General features: G+C 42.1%; 1 protein-coding gene across 3 annotated transcripts in view; it reads right to left on the bottom strand.

The window, feature by feature from the left end:
- Positions 1-16,618: 16,618 nt before the first annotated feature.
- LOC147758064 (uncharacterized) overlaps positions 16,619-27,379 on the bottom strand; it is a 47,694-nt gene continuing 36,933 nt past the window's right edge. For 2 of the 3 annotated variants that reach the window (XM_086978754.1, XM_086978755.1), the window contains one exon: positions 16,619-18,391. In XM_086978754.1, the coding sequence (XP_086834880.1) occupies positions 18,218-18,391 (174 nt within the window). In that variant the 3' untranslated portion in view covers positions 16,619-18,217. Of the gene's footprint in view, positions 18,392-21,651; positions 22,078-27,379 lie in introns of those variants that run through there. The other variant, XR_015320017.1, reaches the window with a different exon arrangement.

Here is a 27,379-nt window from a genome sequence, read left to right on the forward strand (position 1 = left end):
CTTTTATTCAATTATGGCTTATTTCTACGCCCTGCCTAGAGTCGGTTTCTGAGATGGAAAAGAGAAGTATATAATGAATTTTTTCAATGATCACTACTTGATCATCCGCGCGCGGCCTTCAAGGATGCTCCGCTGTTAAGTTCCGGTACGTCTAGTTAAGTTTGCTGCGTTCCCGTTTGTACCTAAAAAACGTAATCATTCGGAATGCATTAGGCGTGAGTAGCTTATACCGCTTTAAATGTCTGAATTTCAGAAATTCCGGAGTGCGGCCTTGTCGACTACTATGGTAAAATGTAAAGGAGGACCAGGTCGTCTGTCGACAAAGCGGGAAAACTAAAAAGGATATAACTGACTGGATTGTCGAGGTAATTTACCTCACCCGGTAAGTTCGTTCTGCAGTGTTTGGATGGTCTAGCGATGACCTCAGAAAGGTTAGCAAAAGTGACACCTACAGCATTGCAGTAGAATCACTGTTATATGTAGCCCAGTCTAGTTACTGAGACATCTTATGTGGGCGACCTCGTCGAGAGGCTCAACATATATCTGCAAGGATGGAAGCAAAAAGCGGACTCTAGTGAATGCTTAAGTAAGCCGGCTAGGAGTGAGTGACGGGCTATTGTTTGGCTGGGTTAGGTCACCCCTTCTTTTCCTCCGTCCGAAGCCAATAGACAGAGGTCGAAGCATCGTCCAACCGGATATCAGGGGATAGAGTCCTAACCCGAATCGAGATCAGGACTGTGCCGCAATAGCAGGCAACAAGAGGCGATACGCAAAACTATAAAAGAGAGGGAATCAACTACTGATATGTCTCTGTGCGAGGAAGAATCAACGTAGAAAAACAAGAGACATCTCAAACTAACGTCGGGACCAGCTGCTGACCAGTGAGCATTCAGGGAGCTTCGGATAACTGAGGCGGGACATGTTTGTGAGTTTTATTCATAAGTCGCTGCACGTCGCGATCTCCCCGTCGAGATAACATACGGTTAAGGTGATTCCAAGACGTGACAGATACTACAGTTTTTAGCTCAGTTTATACTGATATGTCGTTAATCTGCTCGTCTTTGTTAGAAGCCTCCTGAAAGCAGCATGACTATTGAAGGTGAGCACCGTACGGCGTGGCCGTGGAGTGCAGTGTGTGTTATTTTTTGTCTACTACTGGTGCTACTGCCTTTCACAGGCGTGCGGCTACGGTACGCAGGCACAATGAGTTAACAAGACGAGCATTCGCCAAAGATTTCATAAAAAAAATCAAATGTTTTCCGACGAAAGCAGTCTCAAAGCACTCAGACTGAACTCGATTGTGTAAAGGACAATGGCATGCATATGCATGCCATGTTAGACACTTAACTGCATTGTGGTAGCACGAACAAGTGCATGAGCAAAGTGCATTATCTGTAGTAATGTTGTCAGAAATTGGTGCTTCTTCACCGAATGAATAAATAAAAAAAAGTAGCCGTTAAAAATGTGTTCAAGGAAACGACTGTACTGCTTACTCCTAATGTGTTGCAGCAAAAGTTTCTGAAGGCGTTGCGGGTGCCCATAGGGCAGCTATTGTTTTTACAACTTGAGTTCTAAGAGGGGAATTCAGACGTCGCACAAATACGACGCTTACAATGCTGCAAGGTGTACATCATCTTAAGTGAGGTCTGCGTAAACGCACCCAGCTCTCTTATATGTTGAAACGTTAGAGGCACCCTGGCAGGTGTCTACGAGATGAGCTGTAAAATGCCGACGCGATACAATGTAAACGAGCATAATAAGAAGATTGCACTTGCAGTGCATGTACAATGCCGTATTTTTTTCTACCTACACAAGGCTTTCTACAGATTGTGATTTCGCCTGCCGCCGTCTAGAGAAAATTCCGCTATATGAGTCCGTCCGCTAGCTGAACATAGCTTCAAATGTAGTAACACCGAGGAGCTTTTATGATCCAAGATAAGGGGGCAACACATTTTGCTTAATTTCGAATGTTACCTAGTAGATGCTGACTGTCAGATCATATTCTATCTATCACACCCAATATTGAGTCACTTAAACTGCAACATGCATTACAGTTTAAATTTAATGACCTTGAGGCTAGGCGTTATCTTTTCTTTTGAGCACAAAACGTTAAATAAAAAAAAAAAACTCTGAAATAAGAGGAAAGAAAAATGTTAACACCTAGAAGATGGTCGTCACTTCATCGCACTTGGTAAATCAACAAAAACGTCTTAATGCAGAAGAAAGCAAACATCTGCGGTTTTAGAGAGGGTACAAACATGCATTACTTTGCCTCCTTATTTTCCCTTTACCTAGCCTTTCTGTACTGCTAGGTGTATATAATGGACGTTAAGCGCGACCCGTTTTAATCCTACTTAAGCTTTGACTTAATGCTTGTTTACGATATATTTCCTTGACGATGTTACGCCGCATTTTGTCCATCCGCTCTACTTTAGACTTACTGCAATCGCGGAGCTACCATAGGACCGGTACGGCGAAATAATAGGGCAGACCATTGACCACAACCGAATGAAATATTGCATACGTATGGGCATATTTGGGCTTGTCGAGAAACTTGCCACACAGAAATAGTAGTTACAACCACGAATTTGTACTCGTAAGAACGGTATGTATGGGACAGCCCTTAATTCATCAGATCCGAGGTGCATGAGCGTTACCACAAGTGAGCATACAATAAATGTGCATTACCATCACACGGCATATTTGAATTATTATATATATACGTGTTTCGGGATTATGGGGCAATTCCAGTATCTTTCTCGTGCAAAAAAAATACGACTATTAGTGTATACAGGAATTTTGTCAATGATAGTGTTTTTGTTATATATTTATAGAGAAATTTATAGAAAAAGCAAACCGACGCGAAATAGTTTGAATGTTTCAAATACAAGTTGCGATCTCTGCCGTACCTAACTACCATGCGGGCCCACGTCGCAGCTACGTCGGAGAGAAGTTTCTGATTTTTTGATAAGGCGTTGTTTATTTTGTGTTGTTGTTCGTCACAAACCTTCCTCAGTTTAAAGAAAAAAATCGACCAACTCCTTTTGTTATCTTCGAAAGCAGTGTGGATTCTGCTCAAGCGGGTGATTAAGTTAATGTGTTGTCTTCATTCCGAAGTCGGCTGGTCGCCGTAAGCAGACTGGTAATCTGCATTAACTCAGTAATTCTATATGGGATACTATATTATTATCAGTTAAGTCACGTAGACCATATCTTTCAATAGATGTGTCCGGTAATTAATTAAAGGCAACTATTATGATTGGCAAATAGATATATAGCCTTCATTCAGGCCTATCAATAATCATAGTAACAATGGGCGGGATCTGAGTAACCCTTCAGCTATCTGCATAACTCATGTGTCTCTCGAATTTATTGGCTACTTTATTACAATCAATTTTATTAAGCGCTCTAGTTCCAGAAGATTGCAACTTCGGCTCCGCTAACAAGCATATACTTACAGTATGTATCACTAAAATTACCATTATTTTTATTTAGATGGATTCTTTGTATCGCCATCTTTGATGACAATTGCAGTACAGCCTTGTACTGTATTTTGCTTTACGAAATCATACTAGTCAGGGATGACAATGTGTTTTGCCTCAGTTCATAATCGAATTAAGGTTTACTAACCATGTCTCCGGGACTTACCCTTTTGTCCTACATGTTCCCATTAAGTATCGCAAACGGTCGCTCTTTGATTGGTTACATTTCAGCCCGAATAGTTATCTACCTCTACCATATGTAATCTGCTCGAATTCTCAGCAGTCTATGTGTCGGTTTGTCTACCTTTGTTTTTTTGCCTGTTGTTTGAATGCTGATGCTGCTGCTGTCATAGATGTACATTTTCCTTGAGTAGGCCCTTTTACGGATTACACGCGGTATTGCTTGAATCATGTGCGCATATATAACGCTTCCCGCTTACCGTCGGTTTTTTCGAACCCCGTTATCAAAAGCCCTGTCCCATTCATCCTTTTTCTTTCCCGAGTTGTTCCGATCGCAGAGCAGATCCCTCAATGGCTATTTTCTCTCAGTTTCTACCCGATAATCCAACCGTAGTGGCAGAAAGAATGCTCACGCCATTCTCCATTACAGCCGATGATGGTTATACCTCTGTCGCGTTTTCTTCGACGTCGTTGATGATACAAGGATGCCCAGTAAAAGGATTTGGCCATGGGGTCACCTAAGCGGGATCATTGGTCCCCTTCGTTGGTTTGCTATTGTATATCGCTTTATCCCTAGCGCGAAAGCAACTAGTTTTTATCTATCCAACCCATAAATAGATTTATTATCGACAAAGACTGGTATTGCCACATACAACGTGTCATAAACTTAACAAGACCTCAGGTGATTCAGACAAGGACAACATTGATCCCTCTTTTAGCATTCCAACTCATATGGTAAACAGAAAACAGTGAAGAACCGCGCATAACGTCTATATGTGAGGCACTAGCTAGATGCTTCTATGTTTGAATTCGTTGCCAATTTCTCTACTCTAAGGCTCAGCTTTTTTTTGACCGGTTGCGCTGGCAGATCGACTTATTTAGCTAATTCACGTACATTAATTCGCTTTCTGGTGGCAATTCAGAGTAATTTTTAATACTTCAGTTTACCGTAATAATGTAATAACTTTCATAATAGCTAGCCACTTCCTTGGTAGATGCCTAGGCAGCAGCAAAGATTCGCACTTCGAGCGAAGACGACTTCCAGCCAAAACCAAAAATCCAACCTCTGATTGAGGCTAAGCGGGAGCGGTCCCAGGTAATCGTCAGTATTCCCGTTAACTTCTGTTTGGATCGTTTGCTCTGCCGCCTTTTTTCACGCTGTCACAACAGATGCGTTTGGTCGCTTATTCCTAATGGCCCGTGTTGATAGAGATCATTCACATAAACTTGGGGGTTTACTGTTGCGTAACTCTAACTAATGAGCAGCTCATCAGAAATTCGCACCCGTTGAAAGTTACTCGTTCATCCGCTGATGTGATCGCTGGCAGTGAATACGGCACTGCTGCGGCGCCTACTTACTGGTTTGTTATAATGATAATTGATATCCATAAAATACTTCGGGGAAGAAATTAAACAAATCTTAACGCACTCGTTCAAACCTGTACTCAGAGTCTTTGTTGACAGATCAGGAGGAATCTTAAATCAGGAAGAAACGTAAGGGCTCCGATTGAATTTTAGTAACACCATAGAAACGACTGTTTGAAGAAACATGATCGAGACCTTTCGAGAACATAAATAATATACATATGTGTCCAGTGCAGGAATGACAGTTGAGCTTGGATACAAATTTATAAATTAGATCCTCTTAATTTTTTCATATTTTACACTTTCTTGTTGAGGTTGAATTTCGCGTGTCAGTTCTATGTAACGTTTCCTCTAACCAATTAGATATACACTACAGATATATAATAGAATAGAAACATTCTCTTGAACTACGTCAGTACACAAAGTCGTTGTTGTGATGGGCTAAAATTAGAGGTTTTCTTTCGTTCTCATATGAGAATATGCGATCGCCGTAGTTCGCGGTGCACCAGTAAGTCATCGACGGAAGCCAACAAGAGGCGCCGTCTCAGCCGCGGTATGAGTTGCAGTTGTTGTGACGATCGCAGTTCCCATTGTACTTCCTCCAGGTCATCGAGTTGTTTAGGATCAAGGCACAATTTTTATCCGTGTTTTTATGACGATCTCGTGCCAGGCCCCACTGGTCGCTGCTCTCGCCGGATGTCCGAGAAGTGAAGATCAAGCAAGGGAGTGAGCTTGAAGCAAATGGCTCAGTGTAACTGACCATCGGTGACCTGTGTCACCCCCTAGCGTAAGTACCATTCAACTCTTTCATGTGCGTGCAACAAAAGGTACTGTGAAATCCTGCAGTGCGTTTCTATGCGCGGCGTTTAAACCCACTGCCCTCCTACGACGAATCGAAAGAGTTGCTTGAGTTAGTTGTACAACAAGCTAGCAGTGTCCCAAAAGCGTGAGTCCGCAAAGGAGCGCTGAAATACCCCACTGCCACCAAACTGCCTATGTCGACGCTGTAGCTCCGGATCCGCTCGATGTTTTGCCGCTGCCGTAAAGGCCAAAAAAAATCATATAGGTCGAACAGCGGTTCCTCTCAATTAGATTGAAAGGTGATCGACACTAAATGATCAATCTACGATTGTATGTCTAATACGAGGATGATCATGAAATCATCAAAAACTTCTATCAGGTGAAATAGTCATATAACATATACCTTCTCACGATAGCCCTAAGTGACAGAATCTTAATGCGACTTTTAACTAGATCTCTGTTTCGATAAGCGATATGTACAGCGTAATTTGAAAACGACACTGCAATCAGATAAATTAATACTGTTTCGTGTTGATATTGTTGTAAAGGCATATTACATAACGCGCGTACTACGAATAAAAGCTATCTCGCATTCAAATTGCATATAATAAATATGAAAATACTGAGTTTCACGGTATTCTCCTATCGTAAGATCACAACAGTTATTTCAGAGCTATCCACACGTAGCTACCAAACCGGTTCTATGAATATGAGATTAGACCCTTAAACCTTGTTTTCTTCCTTATCTAAAAAATGCTTTCTCTAGCTAAAGGCTCTGGTCCACCAACGATTACTCGCGATGGTTCGACGAGTGTTCCTAAACTTGACCTCATTTGTTCTTACCCCATATTTCTCGATGGCAACTACCAGCAGCCCTCTTCCTCGCCTCACCTTAGCATCCCCTAGAAACAGTCGGCTTCACCGATAGTATTCGCCGACGACTACGCTGCATACAGCGGCGCTCTATATTCGAGCAGCCTTCTGTTGTGGGCTGCGCAATCACTCTCACACTAAAGCATGCACCCAGTGGGACCTCGTATACTTTTCTAGCGAATCTTATCGAGCACTTCGGATGGACCGTTAGGCAACACCGGCCAATAGACGTCCGCGTCATCCAGCGCCGCTGTTGTCGTCGTTGTTCCTGATGTTGTATCTCCTTTCTCTTCTCTTTTTCGTAGGGTTGTAGGTTGATGCCTTCTTAGTTGTTGGTGTTTAGCGCAACAGTAACCTAACCTCTCTAATTCTGTTGGTTGCACCGCCAATGAGGCCAACGCGTCAACTTATGGCAGTTCGTACACTCTTTCCTCTCGCTGGGAATTTCTTCGTAGGGAAGAGAGCTGTTGTCCTCCTTGTAGTAGGTTTGCGAGTTGTTGGCGATTGATTTGAGTCGCGAACAAAGGCTGCAGCCTCCCACCCCCACCAACCGTGCCACTACAGCTACGAAGGCCTGCAGCACCGTAGCAATTGAGAAGAAATCCAGCAGGCAGCACGCTCATAAGATGGCGACGATGAGCACCCCGGCCATTCCCCTGCCTTGTCCCGCTACTTCACGTCATCGCCAACCGAGCTCTACCTCCACCCCCAAGTAAGGCGACAAGCAGGCGAATGGCACACAAGTTTGTGGAACACAAACCTTTCTTTGTGTGTTACACATATGTATGTACACATATGTACCTAGTGGGTACATATCCATGCACGCATATACCACTATAAACCTAAATCGCAGCGTTAATTCTCGTTCCCCTTCTTTGATGGAAATGCTGAACTCGAAGTTCAACAGCAGCGTCAGTTGTAGTAATAGTAGCAGCACCCAACTGGCCCAAAAGCTTCAGTTTCGAGCTAACATCCTCCCTGATCCCCGTTGGCTGGAGCCACTGTCGATGACCGACATTTTGAACTTGGTTCTGGCATGTGGGCGGGCAGTTAGGTATCTTGAACCGGCAGCCGCAGAAGCCGGAAGCGGAAGTCATGTGGGGAGGAGCGCCATATTTAAACATATCACTGGCGTGCGTTCACGAAAGGGATCTTACGAGTGCGAGATATTTCGTCAAATTTCTCTCCAATAGCGATTGCTTTCTCTGCCCACTCTTTCTTTCTCTCTTCACGAGGTCGCGAGCTACCTATCACCAGCGATGTTAATCGTGCCGTTGTGCACCGAACGAAGTGTGTGTGCGTCTTTGTAATTGTCCATAGGAAGGTATACGCATATCTGTGTCTCTGTATGTGATGGCTTGTGTCACATGGAGAACTACAATATCAGCAATTTTTGGCTTAGCGATGGCCACCTTGATGCTTCGAAGGCGCTCGCGCACTAGGTCGCCTATCTACACGATAGGAACGACACACCTTGTGCACACCGGTGCGACGGTGGCTAACTGTGCTTAAGATATGTGCGGGCATCTGTGGATGAATGTGCGTGTGTGTAAATGAAGTCAGCAAAATGCTCCGCCTACCAATTTTGCAGATGTATGTCTGATGTACAGGCAGAGGGAATGCAGGGATCTGCCACGGCCATTGCCATAGGCGCTATGATATGCTCCGCACGCAGATGATATATGAATTGCGTGGGCGAGCTGATTTTTGAAAGAAAGTTTCATTTTGAGAACAAGGTTTCTGGGTTAATGGGTTTGGCCTTGCTATAAAACAGCACGGTACCACGAGAGTGCCCCTAAACCCAAATGACTTCACTCTCCTAAGAAAATATGAAAGCGAACAAGGGTGATGCGTTCCGAAATCACATTGAATAAGGTGGACAACAACCACGTTGCTTCCTTTCCGTTGACTCGGAGCACGGTAATCTATTTAATTAGATTTAACGCTTATAACTAGCACTATATAAGGGCAAGGTCAAATCAATTCAGGGAAAAAAACGATAGCCTCGAGAGTTTGGAGAGCTTCCTGTTTAACTATACTAGGGCCTTATACTAAGGTACATCTAGGTATACGCCCACGGTACTTGCTTGTGTGCATTTTGCTGATAAAACGCTCGTTAGTTCGTAAACTTTTTTACCAAACGAATGTTCCGTACTGTATTTATCAAATGCAGATGCTAATTCCCTTTTCTGTGCTTCTCAGTTCATAAGCATGAAAGTCAGCGTTTACTGTCGTATGTTGGCATCTCCTGTTTTCTTTACGCGAATTACTTATTATTATTGCTACTCTAGCGGACTTGCAGGTGATGGCACTTAGAGGTTATCAATCATTCAAATAACAACAACTGCTGGAAAAGACGACGCCGCCATTGCTACTCCTGCTGCTGCTGCTGCTGCTGCTAAAGATGTTAGTGGTTTTTCTCCCACTTGATCTTTCTAACCGTTCTCTGGTTCAACTCATCCGCTTTACCCTGTCCTTTTTGGATCTGAACTGCAACCGTTAGCCTTTTTGGTTAGCTGCTGCGTCTGTGCACGATAGATACATACGGCTAATGATATTACAGTAAAACGCACGAAATTCCCTCACCGTTGCTGCTGTTGAAAGAAATAACTGTTTCGTACCTCTGGTCAACGCCGCAGTTAAGCATTGTTTCACAGTACTGGTATTAATTATAATAATACTACAAATAACACTATTACCACTTCTGCGCTTTCTGCTGTTGTTTGAGTAGCAGCGTTTAGCATCGCCGGTCTATCTGATTGTCCGTTAGTTGTTGTGCGTTTGTAAGGCGAATTACGTCTTTTTGACCTTCTGCCAAGAGTGCATCACTGGCGTGCTTCTTTATTTCGGATGGGGTTGAAGATTGACTGGGTTCTTACTGACTGCGTTGGCTCGCGTTCGATCAGCACCACAATAACGCCTGCTTATCCTATTGCTAGATGGCCATGGGGAGAGGGGTTGACAGAGCTTTCAACTATCAAGCGGTTTCGGTGAAAGTCTTTCGTTCGGGGTTTCGTAGCGCACACAATGGCCAGTGGAGCCAACTAGCAAGAGGAGACGCCCTTGTGGCGCTCGTTCCGTTGATTTTGCTAGCGCTTGACCGCCTGTTGCCTTCGTTTTTCGCTGGTACTGTGTCGTCGTTATCGGCGGGCTCGCTGTCCGGATCTGCTAATTGCGCCGCGCATAGCTTTAACAGAACAGTCTTGTGGCATATCGACCAATGCCAGCGGTGATACATCTCTGGGGGAGAAATCTGCGAGAGATGGATAACCGGTTCAGGCCTTGGACGCCTGTCCGTCTGGCGACGAATTTGTGTCGATGTTGATGGGTATGTATCTCATCGTAGTTACCGCTAACGCCTTTGCGGCCATTGCATCACCATGATCGCCTTCTCTCATTGATACTATTATGGGGTGCTGTAGTATTGCGCTGAAAGTCTCACTCTAGCCGGTCTATCGCCACCACCGTCGTCCACGAACTTCAGATCGATTGTCTACATATCAGGTCTTTAAGAGCCAACATGTATAGGAAGGTTCTGACTTTCTATGGCTCAGCTTCAAACGTTCGAATTAGTTATACTCCTACAATTTCTGCCCTGAAGGGCTTGATGCAGTAAACAAATGTTCCATTCCTTGGGTGTTTCCGTCATCACTTAAAAATACAGACGTGTACTACCTCTGTGACATAAATATTTTGCGATTCGACCAAGAAAAACGAATGAAGGATCTAGAGAAAGTTCTCAGTGGTGGCAGAGAATAAAATGGAGCTCTATACAGCTGCTAAAAAGAAGTTGTCATCAGGATATTATCAATAGCAAGGTCAGCATTATTTGTCGTCTCAAGAAACGTTCCCTTAATCACCGTCTTTCGCTGACTATCTCATTTTCCTTAAGCTGCACAACTAAGAATGAATACTATTGATAATCTGTTTAAGAGGAGTGCCTAGCTGTTAACAAAATTGGAGCTGCCAGACTTGATTTTGTATAGAGGTCCCTTGAAGTGTTTGTCCTACGACATCTGCACATTACAACTGTTAAGGAGCGAAAAATTAAATCTGTATTGCATAAAATGGAAGTGAGAGAAACCTCGTTTCTTTCAAGCCAACTAAGACAAGCACAATTACACCGCAGAGATGTAAATACTTCACTGTACAATAAAAAAATAGAAAACACAGATGTGTAAAGCCTGTGACGACACTTACAAAGCTCCAGTCGAGCGACCACATCGAAGGCAAATAAAAATATTATGAGGTATCAGACCTAGGCTTTAAACAAGATAAAACGGCCACTTGTTTTGCGTTTATTGCTGCTAGCAGGTCGCAGAGAGAAACGCATTTCTTTATGCAGTTTGTCGAACGCTGGCGCATTTCTAAGAAATTCCTTTAATCAATCGGTAAGATATTTTGTTTTAGAGAAACCTGACTCGGGTTACTGAGCGATGTCTTCGTCCTTGCAGAAGAATAGTGAAATAAGCACCACATGTTATCTATGTTTATCGAAATTGAATACGTCTGAGTCACAGGACATTCCGTCGCGCGACAACTAGCTAGCTGTGGACGCGCGATTCACCGTCCGTAAACTTTGCAGGCATATCGCCAAATCCAGCTTGCGTAATTTTTTCGATGGATCAACGGCCCACGAGCGTCAACTAGATACGAATTTTCTATTTAATGTCACTGCGTCGACAAAACAAAGGAGCTAATAGTACCTTTCATGAAGCGCTAATCATTCGTAAATTCCCTACAATAATATAAAATGGCTCGTTGTTTTTCAGAGTCGGTTTGAACGGCAAATACTGAAAGATCTCCGGGTAAACAGTATGTTTCCTTCACAGCAATGAGGCTCAGTCGAAAGGGATTATTTGCGAATTACTATCAGAGACATGCCATGATACCATTAGGCTTAAAAGTATTCATGTTTTTTGTAAGCTCTATTTTTTTCTTGGCTACTATTTACCGTATAAGCCGTACTGTACAGTTTAGATGTAAGAAATGCCCCACATCGGTTCTAGGCTATGCAGTGTTACGTCATAGTAGAGCAAGTTTCAAGTTTTTTTGACCGCGAATCGCGACCAGTGTCGCATGAAATAATCTGGCGATGGAGCGCACCTCTTGCGGCGTCTATGCTCGATGGCCAGGAGAGCCAGCCTATCTGGCATTTTTTCGATAGCCCGAATATGGTACGTCAATACAATTGAAATTGCATTAGCTTCGCTTGAATCCCTGTTTCGCAGTCGTTCTAGTTCACTATACCCACGAAAGCTCTTCAAAGATTTATTAACAACGTTTGTTACGTGCAATGATCGGGCGACATACTGTGTACACACCGTTCCCTTAAACGAAATCTGGCCGTCACTCTATTCTTCTGGAGATCAAACGAAAGCTACCGCTGACCATCTTAACGATTATTGTTGACGGATGAAAGCGGCCGAAGATTAGCTTTTAAATACTGAAACATGGGCACTGTCACTGCGACTCGTTCACACCATTAAGGACGACGGGACGCGGAATTCCAAAAGTACGCCTACTCAACAAATTCCATCATACCCTATGGCAACTCGTCGAAATAGGTACGGAAATCTGGGATTACAATGAAATAAGCAGACTAGCTTTCCGAGTAATATATATATATATATAGTATATATAAGCGTATGCATACGGACAAAAGCAATAATAAGTTCAATACAAGTATATACATGAAAGGAGATAAATTTATATAGTAGGCTATTAAAGGAGACACAAATAAGCTACGCTGCTTTATACTATATTTTCACAACTCAATAGGCAAGGCCACTTCACGGATAAGTGATTGAAGTGAATGCAAATAAGATACTAGCTCATTTAATATGGAGTTAAACTTAAAAGTACTTATCAACGGTTTTGGTCAGTAAATCAAGTTCCTATACACACAAAACCAGTTGGCAGACAAAGATAACTTTCGCTTACAATTAATTAAACCTATTTAATTTGATCGTATCAAAATAAGATGTGAATTTGTTTTATCAGCGCTAATCTCTAGTGGCGTGTACAACTTTTTTCAGCAACAAATACGTGCTGCAACCACACCCCCGTACGCCACGCCGCCTGTATGAAATGGATATTCAATCTGGACGCGAACGTTATACAACAACCCTACTGCAGAGGACACCCCGTGGCGACGTCGGTCTCTATTGAATGGAGACACTGCAGGGCGTACTGGAGAGAGTCTCCTGCTTACACAGCACAGACCACGGTTCGACTTAAGATTTTACGTTGTGGGCCATTTTTGTCCCCGGGTGCTCTATACGCTTAAGGAGCAAACTCATATGGACAGAACTGCCAGGTATCGTGGTTCGCTGTGCTGCGTTCGCTAAGAATCCTCATCTAGGCTGTTATATGTTCATGTAATATTTGTCAGTACCTGCAGTTGAACTTGTAAATTGAACTTGGCATTTCGGCGATTCGAGCTTCTGCTAACCAACATCGAGGAATCAACCGACGAGGAAGCTACAGTCGTTTGAGTATTTACCATAACCAAGCAGGGTCTGAAAAGGACGGTAATCGAAGATGAACTGTTGAACACCAGCAGGATATCGTTAGCGCCATGCTAGAACTAACAGCGCAAGGCTATCGAAGCGTCCAATTACCAACCCTTCCTAGTCGTTGGCTGTAGAATGGGAACCTCCGTCGATGAAATCTATCGAGTTTTGTTAGTATTGCTTAATGCGTGTAACTAATCCCATTGTGCACCTCAGAGATACCGAAGCGCCAGCTTCAATTCAGTTCTTTTCTTTCCTAATTTTTGGATCTTCGCTGCCTAGCTAGGAGAATGTGCGGCAGTGGATGCACTAGCATCTATTGCATATAACCTATCTAAGGCTTTCTGAACGAATAGCGCAAGCAAAAGTGATAACGCCTCTTCAAATCTACCTCGTATCCCTGTATTTAAGTCCTTTGACGAATTTTAGATGATCTGGTTCATGCATTAAAGTTGATCGTTGTAGCGGTCTGTACGAGGATTGAGCTATTTTCGTTAGAGCATTCAACACAGGCCGAATATTGTAGATAGGTAATAGAATACGTTTGATGAACATAGGCCGAGTATCTGCGCAAGATGTACTTGTGTTGAATCTAAAAATATGAATGAATAGCAACCATTCTAGCGGTGTATATCATACACCATTTGCTAAACACACGAGAGGTGTATGTCACTAGAGCAACTGAATTAATTTCTGCAATAACTCATCGTATGATTCAGTACATATCAGTTCGCCTATTATTAGAAACATACGTATTCTCAATGAGGCAAAGTTGTACATCCTCGAAGACGAACGCTCACTGCGTTCACCTCGACGCTGGCAAATCGTGTTCGAAACCTGTCTAGTATCCGCGGCACGATTGGCATAAATCTATGGAGCTTAAAGCTAAGCGCTGATCATTTTTAGGCTGTTAACTTATCTTAGTTTTAGAATTGTTTGTTACGTAGCAGCTTTATTTTCCTTTAAACGAACGTCCTGTGTTGCAGTCACGTACTGCTTATTGAGTCCGCCGGTAACTTTGTCTATAATCAACAACGGTTGAATCATTCAGCTAACCACAACAATGCAATGGTAGCCAGCGCAAACATAACAGTTTCAAATCAACTCTAATTTTAGTGAATCAAATAGAATTCGTAGAAAAATACATATTCCACATAATCGACGCAAACGTGAAAATAGAGATACACGTGCCGACCTAGCGACAAACCTGACACAAGATAACAAAGCCATTTTTCTATGTATTGTTCCTGCGAGTTCTACACATCGCATTCTTTAGAGCAAACAATCTATATATGAAACGACCCGAAGGGTCTTCTATTCGTTGAACTTCGAGGGCTGGTTGAGCTCTCAGAGCGAATAATTCCGTGCCCATTTTTCCTTAAGCTATACTTTCCAGTTCTTCCTTGTCTACAGCTATTAGTGTTTACTACTGTTACTTTTCAGGTCGGCATTATTGAGCCAACTTATCCGGTGCCCCCCGGGAGGCTGCACACCTTCCTCTTGCTACTGTTGTTGTCATCATGTCCTTTGGACGCCCCACCTCATTAGCTTGTGCTATATTAAAACGGGGGATACACGCAAACATAAGTATATCGTCTAATCTCTACAGCGTCTGATTTATTTCCGCAAACAATCTCGTCTGGCTGAACAACATTCTTGAAAAGACTCAAACGCATCCATAATTGCACGATAATCCCTGTGCCTGGCTGTCCATATTTGTATTATACGGCATGGACGGGGAACATCACGTAAAGCCGAGTTCGTTTTAGTAGGCACGATCTGCTGGTAGCATTGCTTTTGGCGTCTATTCTATTGTCGAATTTATCTAACATATATTTGTATATAGAATCCTATGCATTTGAGTGCGCGCTGCGTAAGGAAGTTGTTGCACTGCACGATTGACGTTGCTCCCTTTCTATAATAAACACTTCGTCACCGGCGACGCGTTTGTTTGGAACACATCTCGCCGTATCGACAGCGGCAGCATCAGCGCAAACGACAGAAAAATAAGCAAACGATGAAAAGGGAAACGAAGTAGAGTAAACATATGTGTTTACCAATCATGCGATGGACATATATGACGGTAAATCTGCTTGAGATATGCGAACAAGCGGACCTAGTTGCTCCACCATAGTGCCTATCTATCATATTATGTAATGGTGTTGGACAGTGAACAAAGTAACGTCAATGACATCCTGCCACCTGCTAGGTAGTTGTTATGTGTTTTTAACTGCCGCTACTCTTAATATCTATTATCGTCGACTCCGCTCGAGAAAAAAATCTACCGCGCCGTCCGCTAGACGCCATTGATTTTCTTCCGCGCCGCGGTACCGGCGTCACCAACAACCTCCCCACGAACATAAGTCCGTCTGCTGCTGCAACGGCTCACAGGTTGGTTATCCACTGAAAAACAACAGCAACACTTAGCAGTAAGTCCAGCAACTGAAGTGGCTGCCACGGCTGTTGCCCTGTCATGATTCCAGCGTATTTCTGATCAGCCAGCACCAACAAAAGCAGCAGGGGCTGAATCGGCACTGTCAAGGTCACCCGAAGGACGTCCAGAACGGAGACACTATTGTGAGCAACATGCTTCCAGCAGCCACTGCGCGACGTTGCTATATTCATAGTATCCGTTACTCGCGGGACAGGACGGTGCCGGCATGCGGCGAAATGAAACGCCGATCTATGCATGTGTTTGTGTGTATCTTGCGTCCCGATTTGTTCGTTCGTCCAGAACGGAATGAAGACAGCCCAACAAGAACGGTAGAAGATTGCATAAAGGTACACAACGCTAAAAACGCATGAAATCTCTTTCTCTCTTATACATACATACATACACGCACACACACACACCCACATATAGATACACAAACGCACACGTAGAGGCTCAGACACGGAATAGAGCAGAGGAAAGAAGATGGCACCGAGGAAGGAAAGTTGTGCGTGACTAAGTGAGTATATCGGATGGTGTTGAGTGTATGTGTGTCGGTGTATTCGCAGTGTAGAGCCGGCAAAAAAGGGAGAGAAAGACCCGTTGCCCTATGAATTTCCATAAAGAAAAAAGGACCACACGTAGTTGAATATTCGTATGGGCTACGCTCCCCATTGTCTTCCCCTAGGCTTCAACCAGAAATTACAACACGCCGTATCAACAGCGGCAACAACAACAACGACAGAAGAAGGAAAAAAGAATACCGCTGTGTTCGTGTTGACTTCCACTCTCATCTGCACAGACAGACAAACACAAATTAGCCAAACATTTATCTATACAAGGTATAATCATATCGACATTCAACATCCTTTTATTTATGTGAGTACGAGAACGAGCGAAACAAAGCAAAGCTAAATGATGATAATTAGTAAGCAGCCAGCGAGGCAGGCAGGCAATGACGACCGCGGTGCTAACGATGCTGACAACGACGAGGTCAGCATGTTTATTATAAATAGAACATATTATATTATTACTGTAATTATGATAGCCTTTGCCGCAGTTATATAACAGAGATTCGTTCAAGGTTTACCCTTTGGTAATAGCAGTGCAGACAAACCATCACAACATAAGACGCCACGTGTCGTTATGTTTAAAAGAAGGAAGGGAATTTATAAAGGAATTGAGCTTGCGGTAGTAACCCGCAGGGAACCTGTTGTTTGCTCGCGGCTGTTGTTTTTACTAAATATAAATTTATACGATACGCGTATATATATGAAATGTACGTACACAATTGCATGCAGAAGGTCCTTACGTGGTATCTTAATGAAGTGTGTTTTAGTGGATTCTGAAGAACTTAACTAAGGTAGGTCACTTAAAAAAACTCACCCGAAACCATCGCATATAAATTAACATTAACATCCGTTATATCGTAATAACACTGTGTATAATATTTATTTCTAAAATATTTCTTAACATTACGAAGTGTTAAGATGTTCATCAATGTTACATCGACCAAAGGTATTAGGCAGATTTTATCTATCTCTCTGCGACCCACATTCCATTCCAAATTGGAAAAAAGAGGAAAATACGATCTCAAACCTAATCTAATATCTTTTATATGCAGTTACTGAATAGCACCAGGTTGTTTTATCTGGATCGCAGCAATCATAACAGGCCAAGCAGAAGGTTGAAACTAAGGAAACAAAAGCTCTGGCATTAAACAAAATTACGTATTCCCTCATTGTTTGGTAGGTACGTTAGAAGCTATTCAATTAGCAAACTGTTTTCCCATTGACACTTTGCAGATATGACATGATGCTACGATGGACACTCAAGGCCACTCCAGACATTTTACATGGCTTTTAGATTCTCCTGGAGTATATATATTTTTACTGAAAATACTAATCTAAATCGAAACATATCTATTTAAAGCATAGGTCATTTGTCGTATTTTTTGTCGTGATTGAATATAATCTTAATCTCTTTAGTTGAGAGAAAATTTGCTTCCTTCTTCCTAGTCGTTTCGGTCTACTTTATTTCTTATCCCCGTTGCGTTTTCTTGTTGTTACTGTTGTTGTTGTTGTTGTTGTAACTCTTTTTGTTCATTAGCACCATTTGTTCTAGCCTACATCTGAGATATCTGCAAGCCGATTCCCAATCATGCCAATCGCTAGTATTGAACAATACGTGAGCGATGCATATCAACTCCGACCCTTCTGGGCGCACCACAACACAGAAAAATAACAGCAACTATGATTAGTCTTCACTGGCCATTTCTGCTTAAACTGGCCCATTATATGTTATACATTGCATGTTACATTGAAAATACCCACAATATATATTAGTACATCCTGCACTCCGGATAGGATATGATGGCTGTTTGCTGTAGTTCATTAGGCTTGATTGGCCCGAGGGTGTTTTCGTCGTCATAGAAATTGTTGTTTTTTCTACCGGAGACCCTTATTGCTACTGCTGTAACGCCCTGTTCGTGCAGTTCGTAGTAATGCACTGCGAGTAGTATGCCAGCGAGGAAATGACCCCCCATCTCAGCGACGCCATTCATCAATAGTTCATGATTCGCTGTGCTTATGGTATTCATGATGATGGTGGCAGCGGCGGTACACGATCTGTTGTGTTCTTGCCCCAGGCGTTTCCGGTGGTCCAAAGCACCGAACTGCTGCCGTTCCCCTGGCACCCGTCGAGTGGTCTCCATATCGTAACAGCAATGGCGGTGTTGCGTAATGCTAAGAAACGGCCAGAATAACAAGAACATTTGTAATAAATACGGCGCTGGTAGCACAAGCAGACATCTACTGGCTGCATGGCCACGCATACCACTTTTCTGGAACTAACCGTAGCGTCACTGAGTTGCCCTGTAGGCAACAGTAACAACGATCATCACGGTCATCGTAATGGTAATAGAAATAATCATCATCACTACAAGGCTATCGCGGCAAAGGTGGTAGCATTATGATATTTAATAACAGATTGTAGGAACCGCAACCAAACATGATAGACAGAAAGAAACCGATGTGTAAAGGTCAAATAAGCGTTCCAAAAGAGCAAAATTAACAATGTATGTAATAATAGCGCATAATGCGGTCATAATACGTTTGCGTTGAGACATAATGTTTACGATGGAAGGAACCAGCGATATTGGATAGGCGTCAACGATAGAGGTCGTTGATTGTAAAGGAAAACGTGGCACAAATCGAATCTAAACCACAGTTCCTAAAGAATAGTATTCCTAGGTGTCTAAAACATTGCTTCAGCGTTATCCATAAACCATCTAACTGTTGCCGTCGGTGCCTAAAGCTTCTTTTTTTCGCCAAAAGATAACATGCTATATATATTGGAACACAGATGTGCCACATTGGCCTCCAAAAGACCTCACTGAACGACGTCCTCGATTCTTGACAAAATTATAATTTAATTTTCTAACCAGTTATTTTTATTAGGATCGAGTGGACAATAACCCACAGCACGTTCCTGGCTGCCCCTAACTGAAGTTTTAGAGTGACTTAGCAAATCACTTTTTAAATCATAGCATCACATTATTATCAGAATTTGCCGAGATCAGTACGAGTAGACACGCTTATGCCGTCGACAGAGACGGATACAGTATGATCTTTAATCGAACAACAGTACCAGCCTTTTTCTTGTCAGAGTCATTCAGGTATCTGTTTGAACGTAATATTGACCGGGACAGCGATGGCATCAGTAACACTGAAATGATCGTAATACATCCGTTTAACAGCAACTGTGCGTCCCGATGCCAAACTGGCTCAGAATTTCCTCTGTGGACGTGGGGCCAAAGGTCACAAGACGACTCTGCAAGCGTCTGAATAAATCCCTTATGGCCGTAACATGTTTTTACAGCATCTAATTTAATAACTGCACCATAGGAACTATTGCGAGCCGTGGAGATGGTCATAATAGGCCCAAAGAACACAGCGGCAATATGGTCTTCACGTATGTTCGATTCATTCAAAAAAAATAAGATAGACCGCGTAAGTACGATCACTGCGTATCGAGATGTAAGCTGGGTTCGACGTATCTACCTTGCTCGACGCTGCCGTTGTTCTGTGAACGAGGTCGTTGCTGTCACCGTCGCCCTCGCTTGATGAAGTCAACAGGTTAACGTCTAAACCCTTCCTGTCGAAGGACTAATGATCACCATTCGACCCCGACTCGTCGGAACAAATAATTAATTGTGCTCTTATAAATGTATAAATATATGTATGTTCAAATGAATGCTTAAAGATATGCCACCATATAACTATACGGTTCAATATCAATACCTGTTTCTGGCAGAAAAGCATTTTCCGCTGCTGTAACTTCTGTAGCGCCTGCTACCGTTGTTATGGAACAGATTATAGAATACGTCTACTACCTCATCGGTTATGAAATACATATTACGTCTAGCGCGTTTATCGTTCACAAGCGTACGCCAACACGCGCAGACATCATAAGCCGCGTGAACACACTTCTCGTTCTTCTCCTCAATGTCAGATCTGTTGGTCGTCAAACACCTACTGATCAACATTTAACGTATATATATATATATATGTGCCTGGTTAAACAAATAGTTGAACCTAGTCGTTTTATACATTCTTTTGCCTTTGAGCGTAACTGAAGTACTAATAAAATAATTATAATATAACGTTCGTGCTAGGTATGTAGTATGTACTGTGTTATTGTAGTAACTATAGTGGCAATGCTCAGTCGATCAATGAAGATTAAAACAGGGGATCTTTAGTTGTAATAAAATTCTTCCAACATTTCTTGAGCTAAGTTATATATATAACCCATTGCGTGCAGCTCATATTGTATAGTGCATGGAGCCAGACACTTAGACGATTTATGTAAGCGAAGCCAATAAAAGGCATAAAGTCAATGAAGAGAATTCGGGTTGAATGCTAATTCGTTGGCAATGACTGAATTGAGTCTTCCTCCTTGGCACGAAAAATAGTATCGATACACATTGTGAAACATGCGATTTATCTGGCGTTTTTTCTGATACATTTTAAGTAGATTAGAGCTGAATGAAGTAGTAAAATCTAGTTCTTTGGAAAAAATGGCATCAGGTCTCGAATAGCCACAAATGGCCACGTTACTGCGTAAATATTATGCCGAAAAACTCTTTGAATCAAAAAATTGGCAATATCGAAAAATATGTCAGATCGTATTTCCTGCTTACGAGTTACTAAGGATACGTTCTCGATTGGCTGCAACGTTACCGTTTCTTATGGTTATAGTACGCAATTTGGGCAGAACAAGTTAAAGTAACCATAGGATGCTTGTAGGCTTCCGGTTCACATTGCGCAATATACTATACAGAAAAATGCCCCTTTACTACTGTTATGAGAAAAATTTAAATATAAACGCGCATTCCGATTTCATTAATTTTGAGTTCCGGAAGCTGTATACGTAAAAATTATACAATTTTAGTGCGCTGGGCGCTTTTACTCTACTCTACACAAAGGTTGATTTTTCACTCTTGTTTAGGCTTTGCAATGGCAACTTTTGTCTCTATTTTGTCGAGGCTGCGTTGTTGCATGACATCTCAGGTGAACAAATAATTTAACAGTAACGTTTTGGTTCTGACTGTAGAAAATACGTTATATTAGCTTTTAGGTTATGAAATCTTGCAAGAACGGGGATTGACTTTCATGCAGTGAAAATATGCCTAAAAAAATTGATGCCCAGCTCAAAAGTTTTTCTTCAAAACCTATAGTTAACTACCTTTGTGCCTAACTACACACCTAGATAGCATGCTGTACTGCGGTGGACAGTGGCAGCACCTGCCGTTGCTATTTCCTGTGCATCGTTCGATAGTCCAAAGTAGCGATGACCTACTAGACTACAGGGTGAGATCCTATAGACCGGATCGCTTTAGGTTTAATTGCCATTGGCTCTATTGAAATGCAAATTCATCTCATCGGAGTTACCATGACCCTGTGTACAGCTACCTTCCTCAGACAATTTTCATATATCTACGTACCTTCTATGTCATACGGACGTTTGTCACGGCACTTAGTTGGTGTTTCGGCCGTTCGTCCATCCGTACTTTGTCTGTCCGTCCTTTAAGCCCGTTAGAAAGAAGCACTCTATTCTGCAAGCTATTCCAGCTGGGCAGACTAAGCTATAGGGTTTGGAAAGGGCAGGCATTTGAGAACGTTGTGAGGATTATGTTCACCCACCACTCTTTTGATGTGCATTCGCTTTGCCTATACCAAAGTACAAAGTCAAAGTGTGGCTCGCTCACAGTCAACGAGCAGTTGGGCAGCAATATCGTATATGTAATATGCTGTGAAGGAGAAGCTACAGCGAGCGGTAGACTGACGAGATAGTAAATTCTGTGAGTGTCGTTATAGTGCCCATCGAAGCTCTCGATTGAAAGACCACTGCTTAGCGTAGGCGGACCGTGGCAAGCCGACGCAAGCGAGTTCCATGCGAGAATCTCTAAGGAGGGAAAGAACTTGTTGGTCCGGGCTACCCCTCCGCCCCTCTATAGCTTACCTCGGCAGCGCTTTCCTATTCATTGTGAGCGAAACGATTTGACCGAAGTAACAGCGAGGTGGCTATGAACGGAAACTGAGATTCACAACTTGCTGTGTTCCAAAACATTAAAAAAATTGTTAGACTAAGATCTAATTACACTCAGTGATCATCTGCATGTTTCCGTATTTCAATATGACCTTTGAAGATGAGTAATTTTCTAGAGAAGAACACTTTGTGTGTCTTTCTTCGTAATATTCGGTGTCCCACCTGATGATATAGTATGTATCGATAAAACAGCTTTGTAGAAGAAGCTACGGGGATATAGGGATTCGGTTCTATTTTGTCTGTGAGCTTCACGTAATGTTTTTAAAAAAAGAAAAAATTTGGGCAACAAAATAGATACACTGATGAATTTCTTTTATTTTGCTATTTCATCGAAACGGCGCTTACTAAAATGAAACTTCAGTAAAGTAAATAAAGGCATTTAAGCTTTAAATTGTTTATGTGTTATAGTAACAAGTAACATAGGTAAACGGCTATTCTTATTACTTCATAAAAATGGCTTTTAAATTAAACCTAGGTTTTTTAAGTTCGATCTGCTATACCGAAAAGTGGAATCTGTTTAGTAACTTTAGTTTATAAAACCATATTTCCATAAGCAACGTCGAATCAATGTTCAGCCTTCGTTGCCTTTGCCGCAGACAAACAATGACGATTACAGGTGATGCGTTGTTGTGGGGGCAATCAGTTTTCGAAGTTGTCCAGAGTAGAATAGAAAAGAGCGCCGTCTTTGTGATGTAATTCTAAATTCTGTCGCTTCCCTTTTCATATTTTGGGGTCCAGCCACTGCGGCGGTCAGGACTACCGTGAAGAAAAAAGAGGATGAGATAATAGACGACGCGAAGAGAGAGAAATTTCTATGTCGAGTGGCGACATCGGCTGTCAATTGAGGCGTGCAACCAGGCAACGAGGCGGGCGCGAACGGACAGTGCAACAGCTGTCACCTGTTTTCCTACCTCTTTTTCGTTTCTGTTGGTACCTTCGTTCCTTTTTTTCGCTTCTCCATCACAGCTCCTCGAACGCGCATTCGCGGCGGTTGGCGTCTCTTTTCTTTCACTAACTGCACACAACTCTTATGGGGTGGAAAAGTAGACTGATGCGGAAAGCCACATTGGCCACCTTTAACGCCGCATGCCCCTCGTTGCCTGTGTGCCTCAAAAGGCCTATCCAGTGAGTGACGCAGTGAGTGAAAAAGCAAGGGAATTCGTCTCAACTTTACTCAATACTGTTTGACTGTCGAGGACAAACTTCATAGAGCATAGATGTGAAGACCATGCCAGCAGCGGTGTCAGTGGGAAAGGCGGCAAAGATGGCTTCGGCTAGGTAACCGCATTTCATAACACAACAAATATCTACACACACAAGGCTAATATATCAGCGAACGGAATGAAACGACGGAAAAAAGCTATTTTTGTTCGGTGTCCTGCCGGATCCCGCTTCTTCGACGATATCATGCTGTCATACAGAATGTAGTCGCGCAGGAGGCTTCCAATCGCGTTCTTCTAAGAGATTGCGAAGTTATAAGGAGACATGGCAGAGGAAAAAGCGGCCGTCTTCACAAACTGACGACATCCTTCACGCTTCCGGCCCGATGCAGTGCAATGAAAAGGCGAAGTTATGAAAGCTGCAACAGCCGTTTGAGGTAACTCAGGCTACGACTTCCTTCTTCCAGTGTCACGGCTCACAATAGTAACTCGATGAAATAGCTATTTAGGCAGCTTCACTTTAAGGTGCATCGTCGCCCTTATGGAACCTTGCATGTAGGGCGAATAAGAACACAACAAACGAGCGTCGAAAGATCGGCTAAAACGCCGTCTTCTACTACAGCCTTCTTCTTCCAATTAAAAATATACTATTTATTATTTACTGATTCCTGACACCCTTAGGGAACAATCTCATTGGCTTGCTGAGACAAATTGATAAGGACTTGAACGATACCACCTTGATCATGTTTATTATAGTTAGTTCCTCCAGCAGGATGAGCTGGCATGGAATCCTGCACCAGTAAATCAAGTGTTAACAATCAATATATACAGAGACATCAAGAAATAATGGTTTGCAGTGATAGTAAGGGGTAGCGCTTTATGATGGTTCAAGGAATTAAAGCTTGGCCTAAGAGTTTAAATTCTATTAATAATTGTTTTTGCTAAATTACCAGGGTCTACGGTTTTCTCGGATGCAATATCAAGTCGTCGTTTAAGACATTTCTCATTTGTCCAGTTTAGTGTCTGATTTGCTGTTTTTAAACTGTAAGAAGGCATAACATATTCAATAAAACAATCACCTTAGTCAAATCCAGAATACTGATTGGTAAGGACAAACGTATCTTCCAGCTGCTCCGTTTAAAAAAGCAATTTATAAACAAGTGGAAAGGTATTGAGGCTTAATTAGACATTGCTTTACCGTCATGGCATCGTACGGGATATCTATATACATGAAAACAGTCAGCGGCAGTGTTGCGTATTGATAAAAAATAGAGCTAAAGATGAAGAATTGGACAACTGTTAATAGATCTAAAGAGGTCAATTTTTCAACAAACTGATTGCCTTCCCATAAAACGGAATCAGTCACTATTTCGATTACGCAGCCTCAAAGACGATTATGGCTCAACGCAGAACACCATCTCTTGGTGTTTTCATACCAGTTCAAAGAGATACTTCAGAAAAAATGTTATTGCGAAGAAGCTGCAGAGTACATAGGGTTGAGTGTTGCTACAAATTAAATGACATTCAAATACATTGAAGCCTAAACTGCTTTATATTTATTGCTCTGTCAATAGATGTCGCTGTTGTCCATTTTGTATTCATCATACTGATCATCATGACATTGTGTTATCCGTCAGTAGCAAACAGATATATATATATATATATATATATTACATCATAGATAACGCGGTCCTTGCAGAGTCCTTCTATATACATAGCTTGATACACAAAAAAGGAAGAAGGATATTCTACACCTGCGATAAAAAAAATCAAATACTTAAACCATTCAATGTCTGGTCCGTTAAAGTCGTGCATGGTGATATGCAAGCGATCGATACTTGTACAGTGGCTTTTTCCGTTACCAGTCCAGGGGTGCACGTCTATTACCTTATTACGGAACGAAATGTATGGGAGAGGGCAGCCTATCTTCCAGCAGAACTTGGCACTACACCGGATATACCTTCTTTCTCCGAAGATAAAGCTCAATTTACGCACGCACGCACGCACGCACGCACGCACGCGCGCGCGCGCGTTCACAATATTTTAAACATCGATCTAACTGATAAGAACTGAAATTCTTTAAACTCATCACATGAAACATTTTGTAAAGGAGAGCAACTAAATAATTTAATTTAAGATGTTATGGTCACGGCACAAAGGCAGGTTACGAGAGGCAGGAAAATTGCCTAATACTCATCTTGATCTCATGGTTTCTAAGCTATCAAACAAAATTCAGCACAGTTTATATATTTATACGTCACAGTGGCGCCAATTGGTAATTTCTCAGTTAAATACTAGTGACAAGGGAACCTGTAGAACGATGCTGCAATAACGTACAATATTGATGCCTATAAACATGTAATCCACGCGATCTATTGTATAATTTATAGTAGTGGTGTTTTTCAGTTTTCATCAATGACTTTGTATAGATGTAAGGGATATTGAATGGGGGCGTATCTCATTCCGAGCTTAGCCCGAAATTAGTTGCTCCAGAAAATTATTTGTTTCATCAGCAGTCGGTAGTAGACGTTGTCCTAAGCAAAAAAGGATTGATCTCTTTAAAAGGCATAGGTAGATCGCGTAAAGCCGTAGGCAACCTCCTGAGTCTAGTCACTATACAGCATGACGAGGAGTGGCGGAATACTAACTACTCTTGATGGCTGCCATGTGCAAACAGCCGGAACTCGGAAAGATACGATGTGTGTAACGGCGTCAACTTCTGATTAAGCTGACTTCTAGTCGGAAGAAAAATACAACAACATTCGGATAAAAATCCCACTTTAGAACTGACTTGGCGTAATTTTGAAAGCTCTTCTATTACGGCGCCTCAGTTCGATCTAGACCTTTCCATACAGTAGAAACATATAACAATTTTTAACTAACAAAACGAACAACTAATATTTCTAAGTAAATATTTGGTGAAGGCTAGCATGCCAGTAATAGAGTATTTTGTTGGACATATATTTTTTCACATTATAGATTTAGCATTAGATCATAATGATGGTTTGCGCCAGAACGGGGGGTCGGGAGTAAAATTTCCCAGTAAGCTAGTTGATCGATCTAGCGGCTGTCTCAATGGTAATGCAACATCGTCGACTGCACGCCAGTATTGAATGCTGTATTTGAGGGATGCGAACTACTCTCAGATTTAGTCAAAACTGTAATAACAATAATTATTATATGGAAACTAATGCCAGAGACGTATATATGATACAAATTTGTAGTAATATGCTAGCTATCGATATCAGTATTTCATATTAGGTGGATCTATGTGTATGAAAATGTGCGTACATGGGTGTATGCGTGACGGAGCGAAAGTAGCGCAGCCCTGCTCACGTACGGGCCCTGGTGCGAATACTAGAGGTACATAACTGTACACACTATTATGAAACATTTATAGATTATTTACGAATACACGTAGAAGCCATATATGTCTTATGTGTGACTGACTACTCATGTGTCTTGAGAGGGGCCTGTCGCTACCAAAGGGTGTAGAAACCAGACGTGGTATATAAACAAAGGGATACAGATATGTGCACAGAACAAAGAGCTACATAAATGTCAAGTTTTAGTCGGCGGCGAAAAGCGGCTGGACGTTTGAATCGATTCGCAATAGATCCCGTAGGGACTGATGCTTCCAACGTGCGAGTAACAAAGTGGTTCTTCGAAAGAGAGTTATGCCTTCTATCTTCATACATAATAAACCACAAGTGCTGCAGATCGATTCAAACTCATTTTATCGTCAAAAGGTCAAAACTTGCCGTTTATGCGAGTGAGGCATATCATGCTGATATGCCTCTCCCACGAGATGATAAGCCTAAACTAATAAAAGTTTATCAGAAATGTAAGTTAGCTAGTTGGCCTTAGTTAGTCAAATCGAGTCGGGATGTTTGCCGAATCTAAATATAATTAAAACATAAAATATCACAGTAATAAAAGAAAACTTACGTAAGTGCCACATTG

The sequence above is a fragment of the Varroa destructor genome, unplaced genomic scaffold (assembly GCF_002443255.2).
Source record: "Varroa destructor unplaced genomic scaffold, Vdes_3.0 BEIS01000002.1, whole genome shotgun sequence".
NCBI classification, from domain to species: domain Eukaryota; kingdom Metazoa; phylum Arthropoda; class Arachnida; order Mesostigmata; family Varroidae; genus Varroa; species Varroa destructor.